The 19,580-nt window shown below is 56.1% G+C and overlaps 1 protein-coding gene across 1 annotated transcript; it reads right to left on the reverse strand.

The window, feature by feature from the left end:
* Positions 1-2,187: 2,187 nt before the first annotated feature.
* INSRR (insulin receptor related receptor) lies at positions 2,188-18,191 on the reverse strand. The gene is made up of 22 exons (XM_031436052.2): positions 17,708-18,191; positions 13,750-14,301; positions 12,083-12,386; positions 11,846-11,988; positions 11,476-11,620; positions 10,380-10,594; positions 9,973-10,099; positions 8,356-8,594; positions 7,976-8,143; positions 7,689-7,884; positions 7,443-7,484; positions 7,145-7,365; positions 6,776-6,912; positions 6,524-6,686; positions 6,221-6,326; positions 5,503-5,555; positions 5,096-5,325; positions 4,492-4,602; positions 4,199-4,358; positions 3,766-3,895; positions 3,503-3,637; positions 2,188-3,250 (listed from the first exon to the last, which is right to left on the reverse strand). The coding sequence occupies exons 1-22, from the start codon at positions 17,790-17,792 to the stop codon at positions 3,007-3,009; spliced, it is 3,906 nt and encodes a 1,301-aa protein (XP_031291912.2). The 5' UTR covers positions 17,793-18,191; the 3' UTR covers positions 2,188-3,006.
* Between the last annotated feature and the right edge of the window lie 1,389 nt (positions 18,192-19,580).

Raw genomic sequence — 19,580 nt, forward strand, 5'->3', positions numbered from 1 at the left:
CCTGGGACTCGAAGGGAGCATGGTATTATGGGCTGACCCAAGAGTAGGCGCAGGATGCCAACCTCTCATGTCCTCGTACCCTGCTCTTCCTTCTGCATGGTGACAGCCAGAAACTACCTTGGCTGCAGCCTTCTGCTTTGTACCCAGAGCCTAGAGGAAGAGGAGCTGTGAGCACCCAGATTGGTCCTGCCTCCACAGAGGCCTGGCCCAGTGGCACAGCTCACCTGACCTCCAACCATATCAACCGTCCTGCCCCAGGCCTCTGGGCCTCTCACCATGAAGGACTCCAACGTCCCACTCCACAAAGATGCATCAGATGATCCTGAGCTTGGTGTGGGTGGAACATGAGACCCACAGCCTCCAGCGTCCCTTCGTCCATCTGGGGGACTTGTCAAGAGGACATAACATTTCTAAGGGGATGGATGGTAAACATGTAATTCTTTTATGCTAATCTGTCTCCACTCCATTCCCTTCCCTTCCTAGCCAGCTGCAGATTATTTTTTCCAGAGTTCTGTCTGAATCTGGAGGAGAGGAAAAAAATCAAGAAGGGTGTTTCTGAACTCTCTTTTAGTCACTGCATTCATCCTTCTGGCTCTGGGGTAGTTGCCCATCACTCTCCCTCCCCAGGGCCAACCTATTTTCTGTCTCTAGCTGTCCCTGAGAGAGGAGATACTTCTCACCCCAAAGCTTCCCCGTGTAGTTGGAAAGTCCCCTCTGAAGTCTAACCCCATCTTTCTTGCTATCATGTTAAATCCACTTCTATTCTAGGACATGGATGGCAGTAGAGTTTGTCTTCTCGTCTCTATAGCCTTCTCCAAAAAGATCTTTTGGCCAGTCACCACCTGCTCATCTTTGGAGGTGAAGCACAGACAGCATTTTTGGAAGCCCTCTTTTCTTCGACTCCCAATCCTTTCCTCAAGCCCCTCCACATCCAGATGCCTGGCACTTTCTAAGCATGCAGCATCCTGCCCTTTGAAGTTTAGGGTGCATGGGTGGTGGGGAGACGACTTGACCTCAGTGCTGCCCGCTGGGCCAGTGAAAAGGCAGGTGTGCCTGTGTGCTCTGTGCAAGTGTGCAGGTCTCAGATCAAGGGCTTTTGTGTGGAGTTTCTACTCCCTTGTACTCACTGGCAGCCTGAGACAGGCAACACATGGAGGAGAGACCAACCTCCCGTCTTTTCTCCCTAAGCTGTGGTTCCACTGGCAACCATTAGGGGTCACTGTTGCCTTAAGCACCAATGACAGGCAGGGCAGAGATGCGGTGGGGCAGGTGGTCTTTGCTGCCCACCCTGACCCTGTCGGGATAGTGTGTATGAGCTGCAATTGTTATTGCAGAGATGGCCTTACACAGATTCATGCCCACTGCACTCCGGTCCTGTGTTAAGGAGCAGTGATTTTCAGGACAGCTGCCAGAATGAGCAAGCATGCTTAGAAGTACAAACCTCCCCTGACCCCCTGTGTGGGGCAGCATGGGAGTTCTGGCCCTGATGACTAGGATGAAGCAAACGCTGGTATAGGATGCTAAAAAGCCTTTGAGACAGGCCCAGCCCCTTCTGCTGCCACCCCCTTCATCAAGGTTTCAAGTCATTCATCTGCAGCTCCTCCCCTTCAAATGCCCTGATGGCACTGGCATAGGAGTCTGGAAACAGACTCCCATGTGCTCCTTCAACATGCCTTCAGGGCATCTCTGCTTGCGGGATGGAATAACAGTAGGGAGCCAGACACATAGACTCTACTCTGATTCATGCCCCCTGCTTTGGCTGGGGGGCATCCAGCGGGGACTGGTGATGTCATTGGAGCCCTTCCCCCACCCCCATGTTCTGCCCACTTCAAGTCTGTTCTGCAATACCCCAGGAAACGTCTGCCCAGTGGAAACATTGAAGGATGACCTAAAGACGAGGTGTGGGGGACGGGTTGGTGAGGCTGAGAGACCAGATACAAAGGTTCCCCGCCGGGCTCAACCACTTCTGGCCGCCTGAGCAGCCGATAATAGAAGGATTGTCCAGCTTCACTGCCATGGCAACCCTGGCTGCTCAGGTCCTCATGGAGGTGGTGTTTGACAGCAGTGTATTAATCCTATATCACTGCCTCAGGGTCACCACCTCAAGTCCCCAAGGAGGGAGGGAGGAAGTTCATCCAGTGTTAACACCATATAGATGGAGAGATAATGGGCTGCTAGGGACCAGGGTACAAACAGACCTCGGCCTTTATTGTGCCTTCTTCAGTCTTCCCATGAGACGCAGGGGGTGGGGGGCAGGGGGGAGGGCAGGGAGGAAGCAAGGCTCTTAAAGCCTTAATAATCCAAGGGTAGGAGAGAGATTGAGGGGAAGGGACTGGAAGAAGAGGTGAGTCTGCACCGAGGGATGGCCCTGGAGAAGAGGACGGAGAGCACCAAGCTTGGGGGTCCCTGGGTGTGGCAAAGGAGAGGAAGGGGTTGGGGCAGGCCTACAGGCCAGGCTGGGAACCCACTCACCCAGGTCCCTGGGTTCTCCCTTCAGCCCCTGCTGCACGGGGCAGTGGGGAAGAGGTGAAATGCAGCACTAAGAGTGGTCACGTGGACACCCACCCCCAGCATCCCAAACAACAGCAGAGAGGGTTCCAGGCCTGATTCCGTTTGCTCATCTGGTTTCAAGTGTGTTGCTGGTCCCAGATGTCCACAGGAGCCCCAGAGCTGAGGGCAGAGTTTCCCACACTCCTGAGCAGGCTCTCACTCGGAGGGCAGAACGTCTGGTCCATAGTCTGATCGCCACTCCTCCAGCTGTGGCCTTGTTTACTTTGTTGTGGAGAACTCAGATTCCTGAGAAAATCTTTCCTACCATGACTCTGCTCTGGTCTCCCATCGCCCCCAATCTTTCCTGCTCCTGCTCTCTGCATCCCCCTCGGCCACCCCCTGCCCCATCCCAGCACGGGGTGGGAGTGTGAATGCCTCAACATCCCACGGCTGCAAAGGTCAAGTCCCTTCCTCTCTGCCCGTGGGAGGCCAGTCAGTCAAGGAGTGGGCTGCCCCTCAGTGCCCTGGACCCCCGTTCAGGGGGCTGAAGTCTGAGGAAACCCCTTTTGGGGTTGGCGGGGAGTCGGGCTCTGCATCTGTGGGCAGCAGGGAAGCCCGGGCCCCTCGGCACTGCGGGCTGTGATAGAAGGAAAGGAGGCGGAAGGAGGGCCGCAGCTCCTCCTGTATGCTGTCCAGGATGTGGGTGAAGGTTGGGCGCAGGCGTGGGTTCTGCTGCCAGCAGCGGTGCATCAGCTCCTGCCTGGTGAGGGTGGGGGACAGCGTCAGAGGGTGCACACCTCCTGCCTCCTGCACTGAAAGGGTCCATCAGTGTGAGTTGGGGAGTGGGTCACAGGAGACTAAATGGAGGTTGGAGTGGGAATTTAGAGTTGGAGGGCTCAGAGCTGGGGATCACTGTAAATAAAAGCATCAGAGGAGAGGGAACAGAATCACCGGGGGCGGGGCAGGTGTAGGCAGGGCAGGGGTGAGGAAGCCCTAGACTTCAGTGACTCACAGCTGAATGGGACAGCTCTTCTGCTCCTCTAGGACCCCGCCATCCATGACGAACTTGAGAACCTGCTCATTGGATAGTCCCTGGTAGGGTTGTTCGGCCAGGGTCACAATCTCCCAGAGCACCACGCCAAAGGACCTGGAGGACACCGAGGAGGGCCTGAGTCCAGCAACTTTCATGCTGCGCAGCACTAGGGAGTGCACCCAGGCCTCTCCCAAGACCCTGCCACCACATCCCCTGAGCCCTCTGCCCCAGCCAGGTCCCACCAGACATCCGAGTGGGTGGTGAAGATTCCATCTTTGAGGGACTCGGGGGCCATCCAGCGCACGGGCAGCAGCCCCTTCCCGCCCTTGCGGTAATAGTCTGTCTCATATACGTCTCGAGTCATCCCGAAGTCTGGAAAGTGAAGGTGGACGGAGTTTGGGGCAGCAGAGCCACATGCCAGGTCCTGCCCCAGGAATACCTCTCCCAACCCTCTCCACCTCCATAGTCTCCAAGAATCCTGGAAAGTGAGGGCTCAAAGGACCTCAGGGATCGTCCCATTCAAGTCCTTCTGCCCTCAGATGAGGAGACTGGGATCCAGTGTGGGGGGGGGGCTATCAGGGACAGAGCTATGGGCCAGGACTGGGTCTCCTTGTGCCTAGCTTAGGGGCAGTTGCTCTATTCAGGCTGCCCCCACCCTCCTGGCACCCTCTGTACCACCGATCTTAACGGTGAAGTCCTGGGACACCATGCAGTTTCGGGCTGCAAGGTCTCTGTGCACAAACTTGTTGGCAGCGAGGTACGCCATGCCATCCGCAATCTCACCAGCCATCTGGATCATATCTCCCAGTGCTGGCCGTGGGAGCCCAGGGTTGTTCTAGAGCAAGAGAGGGGGCTGATGAAGAAGGGGTCTTGAGGCTGGACTCCTGCCCAGGGGATCACCCCCACGACTGTGCCCAAATCTTCTCTAACTCCCCAGCCGCTTGACCCTGGGTCTTCCTGGTCCCCACCTCTGCCTCGGGCCGCAAAGATCGAAGATGGCTCTTGAGGTCTCCTCGGGTCATTAACTCCATGATGACCAGAGTTGGCTGGCCCTGAGACACCACACCCAGGAGACGTACCTGGGATGGACAAAGAGCCTGGTTGCAGGTCCACCTAGCTCCCCTTGACCCACCCGGCCAAAACCTTGTCCTGCTGTGACCACAACCTTGACCCAGACACCAACCTTCCTAACTCCAATCATAACCACAACCCTAGCTTGATCTAACAATGACCCTGGCCTTAACCCGTGACATTGATTGTATCTATCGTCCCAATCTTCATGATTGGCTCAACTTTGACCTTGATCCCAGTCGTGATCCTAGTAATGATCTGAACACTCAATATTGACCCTCAGCCATGGCTGATCTCAGCCCTAGCCATGATTCTACCATGGCCTTATCATGACCCTGTTTTGACTTTAACCCCAACTATGACCTTTACCCCAATTAGGATCCTAACCACAGTTCCAACGCTGACCTTGATGGTGCCCTGACCTTATCACTGACCTCACCCTTCTTACCACATGACTTTCACCCTAACTTGACCCTGACAATGTCCTTGACCTTCCCTTACCACATGGTGACACTTGAATGCCTTCATCACAGAGGCTTCCTTGAGGAACTCAATGCGTTCTCGTGGGCTGGCCAGCTCATTCACGGTCTTCAGGGCCACGGGCGTGGACTCCTCTCCAACCTCAAGTCCTTGTGCCAGCCCCTCGTATACCATCCCGAAAGAGCCCTGGCCTAGTTCTCGGATTATGGAGATCTGCTCCCGAGGAACCTCCCACTCGTCAGGGATGTACACTGAGAGGAGGTGGGGGTCACAAGGCAAGCATACGGCTCTCTGCCACACCTCCCCCACTCCTCTTCTGAAGGGTTTAAGTACCAAGGCTGCCTTCTCCAAGATGGTCTGGAAATCTGCCTCTTCTCCCCTCCCGTCTCTCTGTCCCACACCACCTGTCCAGCCACCCCCAGACCTACTATGAGAGGCATTGAAGTACTCTGGATTCACAGAGGCATACAGGGTACTGTTTCTGCAATGAGAGGTGAAGGGGTCAGGCCGGAAGTGTCCTCAGGAAGGAAGGAGCAATGTCAGAAGACAAGGAAGAGGGGCAACGCAAGGAGGAGGGAAGTTACTGACCATACACCTAGCCTGATCAGGGAGACCCCTGGGGAATCCCAAGCACTTTCTAAACTAGTCTTGGTCCTAGCCCTGGGATCTGGGGTCTGACAGGGTGGATATAGGGAGGACAGGGGTAGAGGAGCTCGCATCTCCTCAGCTGGGCCTCAGAACCCAGCTAATTGAACTCTTGCCCCCAGTTCCCTCTTGCAGTCAGCTCCAGGGAGATCTGACATCAAGAATCCCAGGACACATCCTGACATCTCCTGCCTCTTCCCCTGCTATGATAGGACCAGTTTCGTTAGTTCTCAAGCCAAGAGTGTCTGGTGTGCCCAAACTGAGGGGTTTCCCAGGATGTGGGACTTTTGCTCCTAAAATCAGGAAAGTCCCAGGCAAACATGGACTAGTTGGTTACCCTAACTGAAAGGTGTGTCTCCTCCACGCTGCCCCCAGGGGAAGAGTTACTGCTTCTAAGGAAGTCCTTTCCATTGTCTCACCAACTACACTCTGATTGCACTGACCTTATGATGAGGGCTCAGGGACAGGAAGGGGTTGGGAACCAGTGGGACTTGTCATCACCTCTTCTTGCCATAGAAGAAACCGAGGGCAGCAAGAATGATGAGCAGCATGAGTCCCACGGGGGTGACAGTGAGAAGGATGTGCAGTCCCCCGGAATCTTCCTCCTCTGATGGCCAGAGGGCAGCAGAGGGTCAGATCAAAGATGGAGAAGTCAGAGGGTAGAGGACACTTCTCTTTCCACAATGGGAGACGAGGATGAGGGAGGTATAGGGGAGGGGCTGTGGTTTCCACAATGGGAGATGTGGCCGGGGACTCAGGTGAGGCTGTTTGGGAGCACAGGTCTTGGACAGAGGCTCTGCATACCTGGGCCAGGGACGTAGAAAGCGACACTGTCTGTCCAGGAGCCGTTACCAGCCAGTGAGGTTGCCCGAACTCTGGCAGAGTAGTTTCCAGGAGGCAGCAGGGCCAGGTGGACGCCCCCAAACTTGGCATATCGCAAGCGGGACACACACAGCACTGTGGCCTCCTGAGGGCAACACAGAACAGCTGGCTGGGAAGAGGATGGAGGCACAGATTGGGGCCAAGCTAGGCTAGGGTGTCTCCTGGGGTACCTACCTCTCCCAAGCGGCGGTACTTTATTTCATACTTAAGGATGAGTCCATTGGGGTCTGGCGGCTCAAGCCAGCGCAGGAGGACACTACTCTTGCTGGCTGCCTCCCAGGCTACCTTCCCAGGGATACCATCGGCCTCTCCTGCAGGAGTGGGAACCAGGCAGCTTGGTCACAAGTACTTCCTCTCACCTTCATGTTCAAGCCCAAAGGGGTTAAACTGGGAGGTTTGGGGAAACTCTGGGATTGGGGGACTGGGAGAACGAGCAGAGCCAGGCCTGAGGTTATCGGGAGGTCAGACTTGCTAGTTGGAGCACTAATTGGATAGGGTCCTTGGGGTCGGTGTAGGGTGGGTAGAGCTGAGGGGATCACCTACTGTGGGGCATGGTGCGCGCAAAGACGAAGGTGGCAGCGCTGCAGCCCACGGTGTGCGCTGCGTGGTTGCAGGCATGGATGTCGATCCGGTATTCCGTGAAGTGGCGCAGGCCCCTAAGCACCGCTCGCTCCCGGGGAACTTTATCCTCCTGGATCTCAAAATCTGAGCTGTTCCCCTCAAGTCGTAGGGCCCCTGCTGCCCGGCGGTACCTCCCTGAGTCCCTAAGGAGGGAGCAAGTCAGAGCCATGGCGCCGCCCGGGGAGCCGCGCCCCTCAGTTCCTGCTCCGTCCCTGCTCACCTTTGAGGGCTCTTATTGATGGACGTTACCTTCCAAGGGGACCTGGGGAGACCAGGGAAGTCCCGGTCAGGCCCGCCCGGAACGCGCCCTTATGTCCTGTGCAACGGCTCACCACCTCCAAACCCACTCGCCACCCAGGCCCCGCCCACAAACCCCCTACCCGCTCAACAAGACCCGCCCCCACAGACCCCGCCCACCAGCTCTCCTCCCCCACACCCCTCCTGGCTTGCCTGCGGGGAGACGCACTTGGGGATGGTGATGGCGTTGTGTAGAAAGTTTTCAAATTTCTTCTGGAACGAGGCCTCCTGAGCCTCCAGCGGTGGCAGGACCTGCCCAGGAGGTGGGTGTTGGCAAGAGCAGCAGCCAGGCTCCTTGTCGGCCTCGAGTTCCCCGTCTTCGCGGTCGAAGCGGGGGTCATTGTTGCTGGTGGGTAGCCGCAAGCCTGCCGCGGCGGCCGGGAAAGAAGTAGTTACGACTGACAGCGCCCACGGCCCAGCCCCAACCCGTCCCACCCGCGCCTCCTCCTTGCGCACCGCGGTGGCAGTAGTCATTGATGTAGAGGTCGCTGTCCTCTGCCAGACGTTGCCACAGCACCAGGTAGTAGGTGATGTTGCCGTTGCGCTGGGTGGGTGGCTTCCAGCGCACCAGCAGGTGGGAGGATGAGTTGGACGTGGAGATGACATCCTGGGGCACCGTAGGGGCTGGGGGTGTGAGTAGGGTACAACTGAGGAGCCGCAGATCCCCCTTTCAAATATTGTCTGGTAATGGGTCCCTCTCTCTGAGATCTGGCCTTTCAGCCTCTACAGGCCAGGTTTTCAGTGACCCAGATTCTTTATTTCTGGTGCTTGAGTTCCCCCATTCTCACTAGGACCCAAGCATCTAGCTCCCACCCCCTTCAAAGGCTTTAGCCTACCTGCAGGCAGGGTTTGGAGGTAGATGATGGGGCTCTGGGCTCCTTGGTGGGGGCTGTCCTCCGCAGTGGTCAGTGTGATGGCCCGCACAAACACTGCGTACTGTGTCCAGGGCTTGAGGGGGGCTAGGGTCACCCCTGGTTCCTGGGTGCGGCTTAGGGGCAGCTCCACATCCAGCAGGTTCCAGCTCTGGGTCCCACAGGCATCTGGACCTACGTGCTCTGTGGCATTCTGGAATGGGCTGAACATCCCACCCCTGGAGATGAGGGGCAGCCCAGCCCCAACCTGTCTCTAGCAACCCTCCCTCCTCTCTGAATCACTCCAAGACTGTCATTGTCATTTTTCTTTCGGTATGCACGAGGGCATTCAGAAGTCTGTGTGGGTCTGCCCTTTGGGGCAGGGGCCTTGAGGGCATGACACACTCTGAGAGGGTCTGCTCAGAGCTGGAATTGAGCCAGGATTCACAGTATGTATCTCTAAGGAGCACAGCCACAGCTGTACTGCCAGGCAGATGTTAGAGGAGTTTCCTGAAGTTCAGACCTCTAAGATTCTCTGCCCTTTGAGCCCAAAGGCAGCTGTATATAGTTGTACAGAACTGTGAGCTGCATGAGCCCAGGGGCAGTGGAGGAGGAAGGGATTTAACTGCAGTCCGTATTTGTGCTCCCTCAACATGTGGTCCATGGACCAGAAGATTCAGCATTACCTGGCAGCTTGTTAGAAATGCAGGTTCATGGGCCCTGCTCAAGACTAACGGAACAAGAATCTGTGAGGGGTGGGGCCCAGAAGTCTGTATTTAGCAAACTCTCCAGCCCCTCATGGTAGAGACCTTCACCTTCCACTGAGGCCTAGGAGAACCTTGGCCATTTGAAAAGGGAGGGCCATTGACTTCCCTCCCTTCCTCCCAGGCCAGGCCCTGTGCTAGTGGGCGACTAAGATCTCTCAATGTTAATTCACAGGAAATGATTCCAAGGCAGGTGGCTCCCATCGTCTGTCTATCATGAAGGGTAATTCTCAATCCTGTCCTCCCAGTCTGCCCTCCCAAATCTCTCTCCTCTAAGGATTTCTGTTTTTGATCCCTAGCCGTGCTTTTGGAGAAGTCCTTCCCGTGGTCTAATCACTATCCCTTCTGCTATGGTCAGTACACTCTCTCCAAAGAAAAGAGCATTGGTCCTTTGCTGTCTCTGCTCTCTCCCTTCTTCAGGCTTTAATGAAATGCTGGCAAAGATGTGCATAAAACTGGCCAAATTAGTGGATACCTCCCAAACCGCTGCTGGGGCAGGAGCGTGTGGTCAGTACAAAACATTAGCATAGTGAATTGAAGTTTAATTATCCAAGCCTTCCCAGCAGGGCGCCTCTCCTAGGCTCTCAGAAATCCTGATTGTCCTCTCCTTGTTTCTGGGTGAGGTGAAATTGAGGCACAAGGGATGAAGGTGAGGGGAGAGCGCCAGACGTGGACCCTACAAGGGAGTGCGACGTGGGGGTCCTGGCTTGCTTTCTCTCCACATCCCAGTGACGCTCTGCCCTCACCTGCCTGCCCTTAAACAAGTTGTCCAGGTCGGGCTCTGACCCTGCCCTCGCCCTGGTCCCGCCCCCACTCTGGCCCCACCCCCGCCACTCACGACTCCTTGTAGTACACGATGAAGCTTAGAAGGTCGCGAGCCTCCAGCGGCTCGTAGCGTTCCCAGCGCAGCAAGATGCGGTTGGCCTCCGTCACGTTGGACACGAAGCGAAGGGTGCGTGTTTGGCCTGGGCAGGGCGAAGGGCAAATACCTGCTCTCGACCATGTTTGTCACCTGCTTGAACTGCTTATTCTCAAGCTCCCACCCTGACCTCAAGACATTCCACCCACAGCTTGGCCTCTAAAGAGAATTTATCACGTTGTCCCCTACAAGCGTCCCCTCCCACCCAGTGCGTGTCAGGTGTGTTTCAGCGTGCGTGTGCATCTGAGTGTTTCTTGGGGTCGAATCTGTCATTGCGAGGGTGCCCCCCCCCCGCTTGCTCTGAGGTTGGGGGTGTCGGGCCTCACAGGCAGCTCGGTCTCCGTTGGTGCGGGGGTTGATCTCAGCCTTGTTTTGCCGTCCTTTCGTGCCAGTCACCTCCTCTAAGCGGTAGATGTGCTCCAAGCAGAGGCGTGGGTTGAAGGCGAAGTAGATCTTGCCCACAGGAATTGTGAGTCCTGCAGCCACCCAGGACCCTAGCTGCTGTAGGTTCTGGTTGTCCAGCACGTACAGAGTGTAGTTCCTGGGGGAGGCCAGGGAACCTTGCTCTGCACAGCAGGTAGGAGCAAGGGGAGGAAGGGGGTGCTTTATGGGCTCCTCCTGTAGGGGCTGCACTAGGGGCAGAGGGGAGGAGGGGCACTCAGCACACATGGGTCATTTGTACACACCCACTCTGTGCCACTGACTAGGAGTCTGCGGTCTAGCAAGTCATCCACACTTTGTGTGTTTTCCTCATCAATGAAATGGGGTCAACAGTTTTTCTGCCTCCCTCCTTCCATCATCTCACATGGACTGAGCACCTGCTATGTGCCAGGCTCTGTCCTGGCTGTAGGAACACAGGGAGGAATGGGACTCAGCCTGAGCCTGTGTCTCTCCAGTTGGAGTGGGGCACCCCTAGGGGTACATGGCATTGTGCCAGGAGACGTGAGAAACCACTTGGCTGGGTAATAATTTAAGGCATTCTGTTTATTTTGAAAAATCCTGGCTACATTAGGGGTAGGTTTTGACTGGTAGTGGCAGGAATGGGTTTCAAACCCAGGCAGTCTTGCTCTGCTGCTGAGAGAATCAGATGAGAAAAATTATAGCCAATCCAAATGGAGTTATATGTAGCCATAATTCTGTGTAGTAATATATACTGTGTTTCAGGTACTGTTTTAAGTACTTTATACATAATGACTTATGTCATATTCACAACAGTCTTAAAAAATAAGTAGTGTTATATTGATCCCATTTTACAGTTGAGAAAGCGGAGGACCATAGAAGTTAAACAACCTACCCAAAGCCACACAGCTTCTAAGTAGTAGAGCTGGTTTCAGAGCCCATGGTTTTTACCACACTTTTGGGAGTGTTGGGGAGGAGATGTGATAGAGGGGGCTGGTCAGAGCCCCGTTTCTGACCCCTTACCCATCCACCATGGTGTCTCCTCGGATTAGCTTGAGGTTCTTGAAAAATCCCAGGGACACGAGGGCAAAGGAGTGCTTGATTTTGAGGAAGCCAGTGATGGTCTCTACCAGCCCCAGGCTGTGCTGCAGCTCCAGCTCCAGGTTATCTGGGGATGAGGAAGACAGGGCTGGAGCAAGAGCAGGAAGTGATGGTTCCATAGGGTGTGGGTGGGGGGCTGATTGGGGGCCCAGGGAAGGGGACCCTCAAGGTTGAGACCCAGGGTGATGGAACATAGTTCTTTAGCTAGGCCATTCATTACAAGTGGGAATGGTGTGTCCAGGAGGAAGGGTGTGGCCAGGAGGAGAGGTGTGGCCCTGAGGAAGGTACTAACAGCCTTGGCGAAGATTGAGGATGAGGCTCCCCTCCACGTGGGTGCAGCCCACCAGATCCTGTGCTGACTGGATGGAGTCAATGGTCTTGGTGCCCACTTTGCACTCTTTGGGGCAGAGCCCCTCACACTTGTGGCAGAATATGCTAGTAGGGGCAAGCAGAGGGTGTGACATGAGCCCTGGACCAGTGTGGGCCTCCTCACTGCTCCAAGGGTGCCCCCCACCCACCCAACACTCACCTGCTACTATTACGGGTGAAGCCTGGAGGGCACTGGGCCAGGCAGCTTCCCTGGTGGATGCCAAAGGTGGAGGTACGGCCGGGCACAGAGTGCAGGCTGGCACAGCGCTCAGTCGTGACGCAGCGCCAGGACTCATGCTGGTATGTGCCTGGAGGGCAGGCCCGGTGGCAGGCGCCCTGGAAGTAGAGGTGACGGCAGGCGACGCAGGCACGGGGGTCTTCTGGCCGGCTGCAGCCTCCCAGGCATTCAGTGTGGCAGCACTCACCTCTAGCTGTGCAGGCCAGTCCACGGGGACAGGGGCATACTGTGGGCAGAGTGCTGTGTTAGACCTGACTCATGCCTCCTTGGTCCTGGCCCCACCCGCCTCTTCCTGGGATAGCCGTCTCAGTCTGCACCCAGATCCCTCCAGTTCAGATGACACTGGCTGCCCACTCTGTTTCCCTCAGACAGAGGCTCTTGAAGATAAGGACTGTGGCCCCTCTCTGGCTCCCCATTGCCCACAGTGCCTAGTCAGGGGTGTCAGAACTCAGACAGAGCAGTGACCTTGTCCATCAGTGCTGCTGCTCCCCAGCCTGCTGTCCTGTCTAGGCCTGGTGCCCAGATCTTTGCTGGGCATGGTGCCAGGGTGAACCAGCCAGCTTCTCCTGAGGAGCTAGGCCCAGGGCAACCTGGGCCTGGGAGGGTGTGGAAGGAGGAGCCGTTCCTGGTCATTTGACCCATGCCCCCGCCCATACCTCCTCCCTCTTCAGCTCTCTGCCCTGGGCAGGAGGTGGCTCCAAGCAGCTGTGGATGGGCTTGGAGCTGAGGGCCAATGGCCTGGCAACTCCGCACAGTGGCAGCTGTATGTCTGTGGGAGCAGGGGTCAACCAGGGCATGTTGACACTACACACAAGAGAGGGCATGCAGCAGCTGTGTTTACAGCCAACAGGGAGACATCGGGGAGGTGGGGCCCAGTGGATACAACAGGGATCTGGTTACTCTTCTGCCCTGATGCTGAGGCACTGGGGTCGGGGGAGCTGACCTCCAGAAGTTGCGTGGACAGACCCCCATCTTGGGGACCCCAGATCTCCTCCCAGCCTCTGAAAGGTCTTCTTCCCCTCCACTGTAACTCTCACTTCCTCCTGCATCCATCCCCTCCGTGTTCCACTCTCCTTTTTCTCCACCCCCTCCTTCTGTTTCCTCTCCATGCACCTTACTTCCTAAAGAAGATCCCATCTCGCAAATTTGTCCTCACCTGTCCAACATCTGTCGCCTCCTCCTTTCTTCTCCCACTCAGCTCCCAACCTCCCAATTTCAAGACTGCTCACCTTCTCTGGGTGGCCCTTGCTGTGGCCGCCTTTGTCAGGAACATGGAACTGCTACCATGGCCCAAGCACTGCTCTGCTGCTTTAGAGAACAGCTCACTTATCATCACAACCCTACGACTGTTTTACAGATGAGGAAACTGAGGCCCAGACAGGCTAAATGAGCATAGCCAGTAGGTAGCAGAGCTGAGATTCAAACCCAGGCCAGCTGGCTTTGTTCTTAACCGCTGCCCCATAGGATAAACGAGGATTAAAATAAACAATGCCGGCAAATTACTGACCCACAACCATTCTATGGTTACCCAGCCCCATCTGACCCTGCCCTCCCTGTGCCCCTTAGTTGTGTTCGGTGCCAGGGCCCACCTCTCTGGCAGTGGCTGGAGGTCCAGCACCTGTAGTCGGTGTGCCCACTGAAGGTGGTCCTGGCACAGGGCTCGCCGCTGGCACCCAGCACGCCGGGGCACACGTCGGCACACTCTTCGCCCAGCTTGTTGCCCACGATGTGGTTGGCGCCTGGCGAAGGCTGCAGCAGGCCCCAGTCAATAGTGGAGAGGTGGCAGAGCTCCTGGTTTTTCTCCACGCGCGCGGCCCCACGCAGCACAGCCCCCAGCGCCGGCAGCCCCACATCCCGCAGGTGTGGCATCTCGAAGATGACCAGTGCGTAGCCCAGGAAGAGGCGGGTGCCCCGGATGACTGCCAGGTTGGGGAAGAGGTCACGCAGGCTCTCCAGGCCGTAGACGCGGAAGAGCAGCAGGTAGTCGGTGACCTGAGTGAGGCGGGGGAAGCTGAGGCCACGGAAGTCTTCGCCAGTGGCCGTGAACATGAGCAGGATCTGCAGGTGGCCCTCCACCACGCTGCAGTTTTCCAGCCGCCGCAGCTCCGCCACATCTGAGCGGATGTCCAGGCTGGGGCACACTGTGGGCACAAGTGGCAGGCAACTGTCATTACAGCTTGGGCCCGGTACCCCATTCCTCCCTGGCAGCTTTGGAGGAGGGGACCACCCTGGGAGGGGACATGGAGAGGGAGCTGGGCCCTGCTGTGGGTGTGGGGCTACCTCCTCCCTGGGCCTCAGAGGCCTCACCGGCAGCTTGGAGGATCTCTACCAGATGAGCCAAAGTGGGCAAAAGTGAGCTCCTGACCTTCTCTCCCAAACCCGTATTCCCTTCTTGATTGATTGCAACTTCATTCTTGCAGACAGTCTCCAAAGCAAAAACCGTCCATGACTCCTTTCCTTCTCTCACCCCCACACCCTGTGAGTCTACCTTTAAAATATATCTGGGACCCAACTGCTCATCACCACCTTCACGGCTTTTTCATCATCATCTTCTCATGGATTTAAAACAATAGTTTCCTAAACGGTCTCTCCAATTCCACTCTGTCTGTCCCCCCTCAGTTCTATCCTCCACTCCATAGCCAGAGTAGAAACACAAAACACAAGCTGGATCATGGTCCTCCACTGTTCAAACCCCCCAGTGGCCTCTATCTCACTGATGAAAAGCCAAAGTCCTTTATACAGCCTACAGGACGTCTGCATCTCTCTGAAGTCCTCCACTTTCTCCCTCTCCTTCAGGCACACTGACCACTTCGCGGTTCCTCAAACAAACCAGCCAAGTTTCTGCTTTGGGGTCTTTGCACCTTCTGTTCCCTCTGGTTAGTACACTCTTCCCCCCTCAATGGCTTCTTCACCTCCTTTAAGTCTTTGCTCAAATGTCACCTTCTCCATGAGGACTTCTTTGACCATTCTATTTAAAATTGCAACACTCCCTACACCACTTCCTACTTAATTTTTCTCCAAATGCTAAATGCTGGCTAATATATAAACACTTATTTATTTTGTTTATTGTAAGCTCCAAGGGCAGGGATCTTTGTGTAATTCATTGCTGTATCCTTGGTGCTTGGTATAGTGCCTGGCATAAAACTGGTGCTCAATAAATATTTGATGAAAGAAGGAAAGAAAGAAAGAAAGAAAGAAAGAAAGAAAGAAAGAAAGAAAGAAAGAAAGAAAGAAAGAAAGAAAGAAAGAAAGAAAGAAAGAAAGAAAGAAAGAAAGAAAGAAAGAAATTATGTGACTGTAGTCTGAGCTTCATACACTCCACTTCTCTCCCAAGCCTAAGAAAGCCAGAAGCCTGATCCTTGCATTTGTTTACTCTAGAAGGGGCATTTCATGGCTCCCCCTTGCCAAAAGATTAAGTTTAAATCCCTCAGCTGACGTTCTAGGGTTTTGACTGGACCCCACTAATTCCTCCAGCCTCAGAAGGATTCCTTGGGCCTGGTGACATCCTCACTTCTTGTCCTGAAAACCTTGGGTCAAGCCCCCCTTCCCTGACCCTCTGACCCTGAGTTAACCACTCCCCCTTCAAGCTCCACACAACTTAGTCCAGCACCCACGTCAGAACACCCGGGGTGTTGACCCAACATTGCTCTCTATATCTCTGTCACCCGCTGCCGGGAGGGACTCTCCTGAAGCTGAGGTCCTTTTTAGTAGTCAGCATCTTCCGTTGGTGCCCAGGTCAGGGCAATACTGGGCACTCAGGAATTGTGGGTTGAATTGATGTACATCTGAATCCCAAGTCTCTCCTCCCTTGGGGACCTGGGTATGTCTGGCTTCTTCAGATCTCAGGGTCCCAGCCCCCTTCCCTTTCTTTCCCCAAGGCACCCAGGACCACTCTCCTAATGGGCAGGATACCTAGTCCCTGCACTCACTTGTCCCCAGGGATATCTTCCACAGCTCCCCACTGTGGAAGATTCGAGTCTGAATTCTTCAGCTTGCCTTCAAGTCCTGCTAACCTCTCCAGCCTCTACTCTCTCCCTTCCCACCTAGCCCTTGGGCAACACACCACAGATATGCAGGCCCATTCCCTGATGGCTAAAATGGGCAGTGGGCAGGCAAGGCTGGCTCCCTGGGGCTTATTTTACACCTTCTTCCATTTGTCATTAATTGTCCCTGTTCTTGGCTCTGGCTCTGCCCAGCAACTCTGTGCATGCATGTGTGTGTGTGTGTGTGTGTGAGCACATGCAGGTACACATGCACACGCACAAAAGAGAGGGAGAACGAGAAAACACTTCTAGTCCCTACAGGCAAAGGCCAATCAGGCTCTGCAGGCGGGTGGGGGTTCTCTCAGGAGCCCACATGCCGCTTCCCGTTGTGCCCTGGCCTCTCTAGGGCTCCCCTGATGGGAGTCACTTGGAAAACAAATCTACGATCTTCACAGGTTAACCCCTGCCTGCCTCCCCTCAGGACATGGCCCTGTGCTGAGCTGCACTGGGAATGGGACATCTGGGTCCCCTCTCCAAACACCCCCCCCCTCCAGGGATGTGCTCTTGTCCTGACAACCGTGCTCCTGGCTGGCATCTGCTATGCCTTGTCCTGGCACAGTATGGAGGAGGGAAGGGGTGCAGGGGGGTGGGCCATGCCTTGCAGGCACTGTCTCTGTGCCTAGAACTCCTCAGGGGACCCTGTACCCCAACCCAGTCTCATCACCCCTCTGTCTGCATGGGAAGGGGAGACTCTGCCCTGCCCAAGGAAGCCCCAGTCTGAGGGCATCACAGGACCCCACAGGCAGACACGGAGTGCTGGATTCCTGAGCTTCCTCAGTCTGGCAGGGAACAGTGGGTATGGGGAAGGGGACATCTCTTAATCCTTCCCCTGTTGAATCTTCCACCTTCATTTTTTTCTCTCCTTGCCAAGCCCCCAGCACCCCCATGAGGGCCACTTAGTCTACATAATCCCACCCCCTCAAAATCCTACACATGGGAAATGTTTAGCCTGGGGATGAATAAAAGCAGCCCCCATCCCAGTGGATGGGCCCTAAAAGTGGGGGACATGGGACAGGGCCCGGAGGCAGGAGCTCAAGACCCTAGTCTAGCTTGACCTTTTAATTCTCTGAGCTTCAGTTTCCTGTTGGCACAATGGGTTCAGTTACTTAATGGTGCCTGGTTCTCAACTACCCTTCCCATCCTGGCCCCCTTCCCATTCAGTGACTCTAGAAATTACCTCTAAGGCTTCCCCACCCTGCCGATTTTGGTTCTCATTCAGGCTGTACTGGGATCACTGGCTCACAAGCAGGAATGGAGGACATCTACCTGTCCATCCCTCTGTTTCAAGGTCCTTCTCAATTCCCAGGGAACTGAGATGAAAACACCCCTATGTGGGAAACCAACTGCTCCTCCTGGTGGGAAGTTCTTCTGAGAGCTAACCCCAGTCAGTCTTCATGTCGCCGCAGCAGGTAAATAGAAGTGTTCTAGCTGGAAGCTCCATTTTTTGGTCTCCCAGTCCTCTGAGAGGAAGATGGGGTTCCAGGAGGCAGTGCTGGGGACTCACCCTCTGGCGTGTCCAGGCCAAATCCCAAGGAGAAGAGGATCACAAGCAGGCAGGCTACCCATGGCCACAGACTGGGCACTGTCATTATCCTGGTCCTGCCTTGTGCCCAGTCCTGGCCCTCCTCCAGATGGCTCTGGGGAAGAGAAGGGTCTGGCAGGCCCTAAGGGACACAGAGACGCAGGCTTCAGAGGGAAGGGAAAGGGTAGGGGCAGAGCGACAACGAATCCCACACAGAGATGGAAGGAGACAGAGAAAAGGAATGGAGCCAGAGAGACACAGACCATCACAGGCTGCTGGAGATAGACTTAGTGTGACTCGAGAGAGTGAGAGATGGGGACAGAGATGCAGACAGCAACAGGGAGAGACTCAGGGAAGCTTCCAGAGGGAGAAGGTCACACACGGTGCAGAGCGAAAGGCAGTGCAATAGGCCAGTCAACCCCGAGGGTGGAGCAGAAGCCCCGGGAACAGCGAGGGTGCCGGCGCGCGGGGGACTCGCCGGTGAGAGTCTCCCCGGATCCCTCCGGGCGCGCTTGGCTCCCTCGCCCCCGCTGGCCGCGCTGCTGGCCGCGGTGTCTCCCGGGTGGCACAAAGGGGCCGCGCCCAGCGCCCGCCTCCCCGCCCCAGACCAAAAGGATTGGTTTGCTGAGTGGGACCTCTCGGTTCTCTCCTCCCCTCCCGCCAAGCCAAAATATTTAGCCTGACAACTGAAGGGAAGACAGGTCTGTTGGGGAAATAAGGCCAAAATACAGGGGGATGGTAGGCCAAGAACAGAGCTCCCCCCCAACCCCGCTGTGGCTCCCTTGGGTCCCCCCTCCCCCGTCTCTGCGGACTTCTCTTAAGTGGGGCTGCATCGTTGGCCGGAGCGGCATCGAGCAGCCAGTTCCCTGGGGAGGGACGGTTCTAGGTTCTGCCACCCGGTGACTTGACACCTGCAGGGTAACTTCTGGCAGCCGCGACCCGGTGAGCTTGAAACCTGGCGGGAATGCGAATTGTCTCTGGACTAGTCAAGCCCTTCACCTCTCGGAGCCCCTCTCAACTTCCCAGGAGGCCACCGCGTCCTCTTTCGGGCGCAAGGCTCTGTCCCAGCCAAGTCCCTTGGTTCCAAACAAAATCCTTGTGGAGAGGGCAAGAGGTCCCTGCCTCTCTCCGGTCACCTTCTTGAATTCAGGCTGCTCAGTTGGTCGGTCTGTCTGTCTCTGTCTCTGTCTTGAGGGACGGTCCGTGCAAGGTCCCTGGCGGAGAGAACTCTCCTCTCCGAAGGCTTCCTTCGCTGGCTCCTTGGGGGCCCTTTTCTGCCCTCCCGCTTCCAAGAGTCCCTCCTCCAGGACCCCCCTTCCTCCTCCTTTCCCCGATCTGAGGCCCGCGGGGTGGAGGGACTGGGATCTGTCCTCTGGAGGGTGCTGGGGACCCGAGGCTTTCTGGGTGTGCAGCCTTCTAGGATCGACGGGTCCTCAACTCCGCCCGCGGGCGGCTCCCGCGTCCGAGGAGCTAAGAGAAGATCTATTAATTTCTCCGTGCAGAAATCGATGCTCTTGTCAGAGGCACGATCGATGCCAACTCAGTCCAGCTTGGCCCTACCTGTCCTGGGGGCCAGTACTGGCTGGCTGGGGTCAGAGGCTGACGCTGGGTCGCGAGGCGCCGTGCAGTGGGGGCTGCAGAGCGCGCCCCTACCCACCCAGCACCCGCCGAGCTCACACCTTTGCGTGCAGGCTTCTAGCGCCACCCTGTGGCCTCTCATGGAAATAGGAGTCTCGGCTCCCCAGTCTACATTCTCCGGCTCTTTGGGGACGACACCTTTCCTTTCTCTGTCTCTTCTGTGTTTTCCGTCCCCAGGTCCTGCGTTTGGTCTTTTCGGGGCCCCTTCCCATTTCTT

Source organism: Camelus dromedarius, chromosome 23, assembly GCF_036321535.1.
Source record: "Camelus dromedarius isolate mCamDro1 chromosome 23, mCamDro1.pat, whole genome shotgun sequence".
Lineage (NCBI taxonomy): Eukaryota > Metazoa > Chordata > Mammalia > Artiodactyla > Camelidae > Camelus > Camelus dromedarius.

Excerpts from the sequence above, each read along its gene's own strand:
- INSRR (XM_031436052.2), bottom strand. The coding sequence starts at position 17,792 with ATGACAGTGCCCAGTCTGTGGCCATGGGTAGCCTGCCTGCTTGTGATC. Across the intron at positions 4,603-5,095 it reads CATTCAAGTGTCACCATGTG|GTACGTCTCCTGGGTGTGGT; the intron begins GTAAGGGAAGGT and ends TGTCCATCCCAG. Across the intron at positions 4,359-4,491 it reads CTTTGCGGCCCGAGGCAGAG|AACAACCCTGGGCTCCCACG; the intron begins GTGGGGACCAGG and ends CTCTTGCTCTAG.